The sequence below is a fragment of the Lycium barbarum genome, chromosome 4, assembly GCF_019175385.1.
Source record: "Lycium barbarum isolate Lr01 chromosome 4, ASM1917538v2, whole genome shotgun sequence".
NCBI classification, from domain to species: Eukaryota; Viridiplantae; Streptophyta; class Magnoliopsida; order Solanales; family Solanaceae; genus Lycium; species Lycium barbarum.
This window is the reverse complement of record NC_083340.1, coordinates 31738892-31749454: the sequence shown is the minus strand read 5'-3', so window position 1 is coordinate 31749454 and position 10563 is coordinate 31738892. Positions and strand designations below refer to the sequence as shown.

The window sequence follows — 10563 nt, the reverse complement described above, 5'->3', positions numbered from 1 at the left end:
TGAAAATATATAATATTTACGATAAATTGTACAACACTAATGTATATACACTATCGAGGATGGGTCCCACATGTAGTATGTCGGAGACTATCCCTAGGCCTAAGGCTCATACCATCCCCACCGCCCTCGCCATCGTCTCTATCGCCATTTTTCTTCTTAATAACCGGGCGTTCTAAGTCATGATCATCTCCTCTTCCCCTAGCCCTTGCGCCCTTAACTAGAATGTGTTTCTTCTTGGAATCTAGTCCCGCTGGCACGCTCAGAACCTCAGGCTGAGCTAGGTCTGGAAACTCGACCTCTTCCTCGTCAGGAGTTGCTACCGCGGGCGCCGAAGGATGAACCTAAAAAATATATAATAATTAGTACCATTTCTTATTTATAATGAATACATTAACGTTATTTATTTAATCAAACCTGTGTGTCAATGGGCGCCTGAGTAGGCTCCTGAGATGGGTCTGTAGGCTCCTGAGATGGGTGTGGTGGTGAATATGAGGTAGTCTCCTGGACGAGATGCTGTTCGAAGTCCAAGTAAAGGTTATAAAAATTAAATAAATATTTACCTTATATTGAATAAAATTAGTTTTAAGTAAAAAACTTACATGCGCCTCGGTAGTCTCATGAGAAGACACCTCTGCCTCGGCAGGCTGATGAGAATGCTCCTGAATGGGTAGCTCCTGTGGACCCACTGGCGCCGAATCCTAAAATATGAAAAAAAAAAAAACGAAATAATAAGTAACATACATATTTAAAATAAGTACTTTAAATAATCAAATATGTATATTAAATATTGACCTTATATTGAATAAAACAAATTTTAATAAAAAGCTTACCTGTGGCTCGGTAGTCATATGGGAAGACACCGCTGGCTCGACAGACCCATGAGAAAACACTTGAGTGGGTGGCTCTGGTGGACCCGCAGGCGCCGAATCCAAAAATATAAAATAGTACTAAATAATGAGTAACATATATATATTTAAAATAAATAATTTAAATGAACAAATAAGTATTTTAAATACTAACCGAGATAAAAAACTCATCGAAGTCAAGAATCCTGGCTCCCTCTAAATTCCTCACAGGTCGCTCATTAGCTAATGAAGCGCGTAACGCCGCCCAATCAACGTTATCACGCTTCTCCATGTATGCATTCTGGCTCGACTGTGATGAAGACCCGGGTATCTCAGCAAGTAAGAGCGCCGGCGTAAACGTAGGTGAGTCCCCAGGTGAGCTGCCACCGGCCTGGAACGGCTGTGTATGGACTAGACCGTGAACGCCCTCTGGAATGGGATCGGCCTTATCCGCCTCATCTACCAGATGGTATCCTCCACCACCAGGTCCTCTAGCAGCAGCACCGGGTCCTCTACGCGCACGGCGTCCTCCGGCAGCATGGCGTCCTCTGCCAACACGGCCTCCTCCTCTAGGAGCACCCGGTCCTCCTCCTGGTGCTGCCTGATACTCAGCCTCCGGAACTGGCTCCTCCCTGCGCCTAATCTCGCCTGCTTGCCGGATACCATCCTCGAATATCTGTACCATCTCCGCGGCAAGCCCCACAAGCCCAGGGTAAGGAATATGCTCTAACCCCAAGATGCGTAAACACTGTACGGCCACCAGCTGCATTTGTGTTCAACAGAAAGAAAAAGTTTATTTTTAAAACGTAACAATTAATGCAATTAAATAAATCTAAATACGATAAACTTACCAATGCCTCGTACTGCCCCGCGAGTGCTGAGTATCCTACATCCCTAGGGGGATGCAAAGCTGGGTTGCCGATCAATCGGCGTGTGATGTGATGATACCAGCGCATGTAATGCTCAATGGGAGTCAAATAGCCGACCACCGCTAAAGTGCCCAACCTGTTCTCCCAACGGTGGAGCTGGACATCTATGAAAGCCAGAAAATCATCATCAACGGCAGCCCGATCTTCCCCCTGGTAGTGTCAGAGCTCATGACGGACATCAGGGGGTATACTCTGTGTATGCCCAAACTGTCGTAAGACACACTCGGGCATGTGATCCTCTACAATGTCCAATTGTATCAATAGACACCGCGACCTCCAAACCCCCCTGACCTGCCCTACAGAAGGGTGGCAAACCATCTAATATAGCAGTGTACGGCGTCCATATAAATAGCTGCATAACATATAAATACAAATCAGTGATCACCAAGTAGAAAAGACGTTTAACTAAATTATTAATGTAAATTTAAATAGTTTTACCACATCGTCCGTCATGTGATCAAGCTGGTCCCGGAATGGAAGAATATTGTGGTGTGTATCCACATCCCAGTCAAAACCAGCTGTCCACCTCCTCGCATAAGGCATGTCAATCTCAAGGTGATGCCTAGGTACGGGCTAAAAAGGCAGCATCCTCTCCCACGCCCATAATTGTAAGCCATATTAGAAAATACGATTTTTAAGTCATCATTTCAAGAGGTTTATCTACATTAAAGGAGGCACACTTAAAATATTACCTGGAGAAGAGCAAAAAATCCACACACATCTCTGACAACACCAACAGATGCTCGGCACAGGCATCTGTAAAGATACGCTAAAACAGCACCACCCCAGCTGTAGTCTCCCAGGCGGTCCAAATGCTCCAAAAAAACCAAATAACGTAAGCTGACAAAAGCACCCAATGAGTTCGGGAACAAGATGCCCCCGAATATAATAAGCAGGTACAAACGGGCATAACGATCAACATCGTCCTGCGGGTGCCGTCGTCAACCGGATCGAGACCCTTCAAATAAGTGCAGAGTGCACTAATCTTAACCCGACTCTGTCCCGAAATCTGGCCCTCGGCATCAGGAACGAAGTGGGTGAGCCTAGTCAACTCTGTCGCCCACGTCTGACCAGGAGGAGGCTAGTACCGAGTGTGTAGTGGCTCTCCATCTACCCGCAATCCAAAGAGGACCTCCACATCCTAAAGTGTAATTGTAGCCTCACCAGTGCGAAGATGGAAGGTATGTGTCTCTGGCCTCCACCGCTCAACCATGGCCGTGATGAGCGCCCAATCATGTTGTACCCGACCAACGCACACGCAACGGTAGATGCCGTCCCGAAACAATATCTCCAACATGCCAGGGTGTGGGGGGTGCTCGCGTAAAAGAGTCCACACTCTCTGCAGCCTACGGGGACGGAGCCTAGTAGATATCCCTATAGTACCGGCCTATAATAACTCTGACCTATGATTGTCTTGCAAAGACAATACTGATCTATCAGCGGGTCCCGGGTGAGCATCGGGCGCTGGGGGAACATCGGGTCCAGGAGGAACATTCGGATCCATGAAAGAGTCCGGTCTGTACAAACTAAATTAGTCATTATTCTTGAAATGAAAGATAAATTATATTAACTAATTAATAATTTGTAGGGAATATGTGAATTATGTAGTATTATATCTTGTGAATAATTAACATGGGATATGCAGTAAATTTAATATGTGATAGTAAGGACACATATGTGATGGCAAAAATTTTTAAGTTAATTACCTTTGAATTATGTGATGGAAAATACTTGTTAAGTTAATTAGTTTGGGAATCGAAATTCAGCAGTAATATTTGTTTGGAACTCTATTTTGAATATGTGATATAAAAAAAAAAAAAAAAAAAAAAAAAAAAAAAAGAATATGTGATATATTTTTAGTTGACCAAATAGCCAACACAACTACGATAAAATTAAACTAAAAGAGTATATTCGTCGACCACATATTTTCCTACAAACTTTATATTTTTTTCGTTAGCTTATGTATTTATGAAAAGAAGAACTTTAACTATTCTTTTTAAGATAATCTTTTTTTATTTAACATATATATTCACGCTTTTAAAATTATATAGATTAACATTTCATAATCATTTACAACTTGTTTGGATGGTTGTTACCTATTGTATTATATTATGTTGTTAGTTTAAATACAATGTTTGCTTTGATTGTTACTTTAATTTTATTGTTATGTAACGACGAAAGGTCCTATTTTATGTAATCACTGATTTGGTCCTATACAATACAACACAATACGATAAATGTCAAAACAATACATAACAATCATCCAAACAAAGTATTAACAACATAATAATTCATTACCAATCAACTTCTTTCAATTCATAAACAATATTTAACAACTAATAAATTCATAATCAATATTTAACAAATAATCAATTAACAAAATAATAATTCATTAACAATTCATAAATAATTAACAAATTAACAACTCATAAACATATAACAAATTAACAATTCATAAACATTTAACAAATTAACAATTCATAAACATTTAACAAATAATGAATTAAACAAAAAAAAAATCGCAACAGTGGCAAAAGCCACTGCCCAGTCCGAACAAGAACAAAAAAAGTTGATTTTTTTTTTTGGAAAATAGCAAGGATTAAATGTTAAACATGCTTAGAATATAATGTATATAACAAAAGTTCATAGTAGAAAATCTTAATCGAAGATTTTTTGTAGAGTTATTTTAATCGAGTTGCACGCCACTTTTTCCCAAAATTCGAACTTAGAATCTTGCTCCTTGACTTGAATATACCGAGAATCTAAACTTTCCGGACGAAATTTAATAGAAAATGACGTTTTTGGATGTGGGGACCACCTCGGTTTCGCCTCCAATGGCGTTTTCAACTTTTTTTTTTTTTTTACCACTGGAGGGACCAGGGTGGAACCCGATGGTTTAAAGCGGAGTCCTATAGCACAGTATTTTACTGCGCTATAGGTGAGAGAAAGATTTGTATAGCGCAGTAAAATACTGCGCTATAGCACTTAACGGAGCTGTCTCCGTGAAGTGCTTTAGCGCAGTAAATTACTGCGCTAAAGGTACTTTTGTCACATTTTTTTTGTTGAGATATTTTGGTTCAAAATAGTTTTTTTGGGGCATTTTGGTTCCGGACTCTTAAAGTTCCACCCCAAAACCTCAATTGCATTATACTCAAATAGTGAAATTCTTTTGATATCCATGAAGAAAACCATTGAGCTGTTTCCTTTCATTATTACTGCTGTAGAATCATTTTATCTGACACATGTTCAACTACTATAAGAAAACTTTAATATAGTTGGGAATTGTAGTGAGAAGCTTTGTTAGTCTAAATACCGACTTGGTGGATTGTATTGACATAGGCAAAAAATAATACAATGTTTGATTAACCACATAAGAAAAATAATAGCCGCCATAACTAATACTATACTACTATAACATTTAGTAGGCGGTATTAAATAATATCTGCATTAAGTCATAAGAGAATTTATTTATTTATATGCGGGATAGAATGTAAAGGAACAACACGTGTACAAACGATAAATGCAATAAATTAGTTAAAGACAAAAATATCACCCTCGTAATTATAAATCATCACGACTGTTAAATTAAAAAAAATAAAAAAAATCACGACATTAACAATTTTGTCATCATTAATCATCCCCCTAATAATCATAATCCCCGTATAATTATTGATTAATATGTAAACCAGACGACCGCCAAATGTTGTACAAACTATATTATAATGGAATAGCATTTTCCAATCAATCGAAATAATGTGCTAGATTCTTGTTCTCTTCTTTCCTTCCCAAAGCTACAAGACCATAAAAAGATCCAAAACTAGGATGCAATCTGGAAAACTCTATTGTACCAAATAGAATGAAGTATCATGTGGAACATATCATATTTTACAGGTTCAGGATGCCAAAGGAAATGTTGTTGTACCTTGATCACATTGTTATACAGTTTCAGATATCTTCTCAGCGAGATCGATTCGAGTATAGACTTCAGATTTGGAATGTCCTTCTCTAGGACGAAAACAGCAAAGGATTCCCAATTCAATGTCTCCAAAAATGGTGGTACGAAGTTGTCAGATATGATCACAGGAACACATTCGTAGGAAACAGCCTCCACGACTCGTGGACTGTTGACTTCATAACCCCTTGCGCATATACAGTACTTGCTGCTCTTCATGTGGTGGATGTAGTCAGTCTTGCGCATCCGGCCAAAGATTTTCATGTTTGGATCTTTGTTTTGCCAGTGCTTTAAAAGAATAGGACGGACATAACCATGCATACTGCCAGCGAAGAAAGCAAGAAATTTTCGTTGGCTAGGACGTTTGCCTCCAAGGCTTCTCGATGGATCAGCTGAGCCAATGTTCGTTTCAGGTAGAGAAGCATCCTTGCCTAACTTGAATCCTTCTTTCAAATCAGCATTGCATAAAGACTTTATGCAATTGGCCATCTCACACCTAGTTTCTTCTGGGGCCTAAGATAAAAGAAGAGAAAGACACTTCATAGCCATACACAACTCCTTATTCTCCCATCAAAGTGAAACTTGCACACGACATACAGTCAGACCTCTCTATAACAGTCAATTTCTATAACAACATTTCACTAAATGGACTAGTTTCTTTGGAACCGACTTTCATGTTATAGCAGCCCAGTCGCTACAACCGACTTTCTTTGGAACATTTCGCTATAGCAGCCAAAAATTATTGGAACAAACGATGCTTTTATAGAGAGGTTTGACTGTATAATCCTACATAGAGAAATAGATTGAACATAGATGATAATAAGAACTTGTTATAGCATACCCAGTCGTGGCAAGCAACAAGAAAATGGTCAGCTCCTTGTGTTCTGTTCCAAAACGGATATCTTCCCTTGATCAAATCAACATAGTTTTTCAAATATGCTTTTAAATTAGTGAAGCTGTGAGAACCAGGCACATATAGCACTTCTTCCAAAATTTGAGAACTAAACGGCAAGTAAAACAGGTGTGCTTTGTTTGGGTCATTGGTGAGGAAGTGCTGGCTAGCTTTTAACTGCTTCATGAACCAACCTTCTGAAGCATAGATGCCCGTGAGCCTTGATTGATGGAATACGGGTCTCTTGCCTTCCCTGTAGATGTAAACCTTGAGATTCCGTTCCATTAACTCATAGCTCCTGCATTTGATGAATAAAATCTTTTAAACATACTGCTATCTCGAGATTCATCCGAACCAGCAAAAGCCAATTTATTTTATCCTGACAATAGAGTCTTGGGGACTGGATACTATATGTTCTATAACTAATTTTATCCTTTTCAAATATGCAAGTAAATAACTAAAAGTAACGTTTGTCAGAAATTGGTGTCTATACATGGAATGATCAAGCAGATTATGCAGTATACAACAACAACAACAACAACAACCCAGTGAAATCCCACATCATGGGGTCTGGGGAGGGTTGAGTGTACGCAGACCTGACTCCTACCAAGGTAGGACGGCTGTTTCCGAAAGACCCCCGGCTCAATAAAAGCATAAAAAGAAGTCAGATAAGGTTAAGAGATTCGGATAAGAGATTTAAAGCGATATGGAAATGAAATAATGCAAGCGAAAGCAGATTATGCAGTATGCAGCTCATAAATGATGCTTGCATATACTAGACAAGTTATGAGCCAAATTTTGATATGGTAGCAATTAATAGAGTTTGTCTTTTTATGACAATTTTAGTAGATGAACAAATTGATTTGCAAGACAAATACCAACAACTAAGTGTACCTTATAAACTTTGAAACATTGTGATAAACTGGTGCATGTAGGCCAAGATCACCGATACTGTTAGCTGCACTTTCAATCTGTGATTTTGCACTGAGCAATTCTTCATCACTGGCTGAAGACCACTTCGGATTCTGGCAGAATTCAATACGCAAAAGGAATTAGCAATGATTTCCTTCAACGAATTAGCTTTCCCATATCTTAACATATTACCTAGACATACCGTTAGAAGGTTCGAGGGGTGATGACTCCAAAGCAACATATTAGTCATTTCAGATATTGACACTACACCTTTCACTGGCTTATCCGATGCTTCCTTCACAGAAGGAGTTTTGGCACCATAGGGTGTATGAGAACTAGCCAGAGTAGTCAAATTATCGTGAACAGCAAGAGCTTTGTTCAAAGTGGAAGCGTTCCCTGACAAGGCAAGATCATTTCTTAATAGCTCTGTTGCTTTATTTGGAGCAGTAGTCGAATTATCGTCAATATGTCTAAGTGAAACAGAGGGAGCTGGTGAATTCATCGTCTGTACTGCAGCATTCGACTTTAAAGGGACAAATGCAACTACTTCATTATTCTGAGTAGTTGTGGCCCCACCAGGATTATCAGAACTATGCATAACTATCGAATTATCGTCAACATGTCTAGGTGAAACAGATGGAGCTAGTGAAATCATTGGCGGTAATGAGACGTTGGAGGCTAGAGGGGCAATATCGTCTTTACTTTGTTCTTCCAACATCGGGGCTGCATTTTCATTCTTCCCTTTGAATATATTCTCAAATTCCTTAGCTCTCTCTGGAGCTAAGTCCCTGTTTGGTTTCAGCAATTCCACTCCAGAACTGTCATTTGGCTTAATCGGAAAAATAGAGTCGTTTCTCTTCATTTTCCCATCGAATCCCACAGTAAAGTTGAATTGTGTATTAACGTTGTTCGTTCTATTGGAATTTACACCAGAAAATAGGGACCCTATAAAGTTTCCATATGGAAGTTCAAAATATTGTTGAACTAGTATAGAAAATGCAAACACACCTCCCATTACCCATAATACTCTCCTGGTCTCAGCCCGGCATAAAAATAGATGGAAATCAGAACCCATAATTTCTATTTCTTGAATTTACCACTTGCCAAATACATTAATACAATGGTCATCTAAAAGCTCCTGCAAATTTCCCAAAGGCCATAGCCTAATTATTATCCTTGCCAATCACTTGAATCTTGATTGAACCACTGGACATAACAAAAGGCATAATCAAAACCAAAAAGATTCACAGAGAAATTTCAAAGAAAAAATTGACAATTCTTTAGATTAAACCAAGATTTCCAGACAAAAAAATGGTTGAGCTGCATAATCAGGCTTCCATGAGTTCAATTGCAGTTAGTACTACTTAATAAATTTTAAGGAAAGAAAAAAAAAAAAAAACCCAACATGGCAGGGACAATTAGGATTCAATAACAAACTCAACATACACATTGAAGAACAAAAAAGAAGAAAAGAAAGAAAAAGACAAAGGTAATAATTGTTATATATAGGTTAAGATTGTATTCCACTTGTATTAAAACTCTATTCCACAACTATAAATACCACATGCACAGCTTACCCTAGAAGAAAAAAGTGTGGTGACCTATTGTTCAGCAAGTCTGAAGTTTCTTGCGGCAAGTCCGCATAAATTTTGGCTGGCAAAGCTGCTAAAAAGAAAAATGATTAGCACATGACAAAAATAGCAGTAAAATTATTAGAATTTACAATATAAGTCCTTACTAAATAAGTTAAATAAATAACCTCTCTATCTAAATCCCAAATTTGAAGAATTACCTCTAATATATGATGCTACTTAGAACAAGAGTTTCCCTCTGTATCTTGTTATTTTTCCTCCATGAATATCAAGAAATACATGAAGTTGTTGAATAAAGAAGTGTGTAAAGCCATGCAAGAGGCTAGATTCCGGCCACTGCTTTAATTCTTTCCAAGTATTAATTACTTAATGAATGCCACACGTCCTCCTTAAGTCAAGAGTGTTTTTTGGTTTCTTTAGGAGTTTTGGAATTTCAAGAGAATTGGAGAATGAATTTTCTGAAGAAAGGTGGTGTCGTTTGTGATAGACACGATATTTGGCGTAAATGCTACTGTAATTTATTTTCTTTCCTTAATTAATTGATTCTTAAATTGGATTTGTTCTCTTTTTCTCTTCTTGGGATTTTGCTTAGATATGGCAAGTTGTTAGAGCTTGCAACAATCTCTACATATTTGACGTGCTGTTATTTTCGTTCCCGTTTGGACATATAATTATTTTGTTTTTGTCAAAAAAGAATCGAATTACTGTTTAGCTATATTATTTTAGTTAATTTTACAAGTTTGGTAAAGTATCTTTTTCTACAAAACTTTAACATTTTTCAAATAAAATTCATATCCAGATATAACTTTAATTTTCGAACACCTTTTTCCAAATTAATTTCAAATACTACTTCCTCCGTCCCATATTACTTGGTCACTTTTCCTTTTGCACACCCCTAAAGAAATCATAAATAAAAGATGTATTTTATTACCTTATCCCCATTTCTCTTCAATAAATACATTCTAATCAATATTGACTTATTTTTAAAACATTTAATACTAAGGGTAAGATGAAAAAGATTTAATTAATTTTATCTTAATTTTATAAATAAATAAAAGGTTTGAAACATATATTTTTAATAATTTGAAACTCATCTTTGACATCATCGTTATCATTGTAAAAATATGACCATCATTGTCGTCATAAGAGCTTACAGAATCATAAACCTCTAGTTTGGCAAATACAGACATTTAGGAAAACATTTATGGATTATCAGAAAATGAGTCATGCCTTTGGAAAGAAGGGGACTAGCTTTAACATACCTGTTCGACCTCCTATTAGCTACGCTTATCCGTCTGAGCTCGTAAATCTACATTCGAGAGGATTCACACTATCGTTAGACGCATTGTCGCATATTTGAGCTAAGCCTTCAAATTAAACTATTTTATATTCTGCTGAAAATCGGACAGCATCTCCCCTGTTTATATGTCTAGCTCAAAAC

At 37.6% G+C, this 10563-nt stretch overlaps 1 protein-coding gene across 1 annotated transcript; it reads right to left on the bottom strand.

The window, feature by feature from the left end:
• Nucleotides 1-5429: 5429 nt before the first annotated feature.
• Nucleotides 5430-9619, bottom strand: LOC132635808 (probable glycosyltransferase At5g03795). The gene is made up of 6 exons (XM_060352343.1): nucleotides 9323-9619; nucleotides 9108-9192; nucleotides 7733-8736; nucleotides 7513-7643; nucleotides 6568-6916; nucleotides 5430-6239 (listed from the first exon to the last, which is right to left on the bottom strand). Exons 3-6 carry the CDS (start codon nucleotides 8603-8605, stop codon nucleotides 5592-5594), a joined length of 2001 nt encoding a protein of 666 aa, XP_060208326.1. The 5' UTR covers nucleotides 8606-8736; nucleotides 9108-9192; nucleotides 9323-9619; the 3' UTR covers nucleotides 5430-5591.
• Nucleotides 9620-10563: the final 944 nt, after the last annotated feature.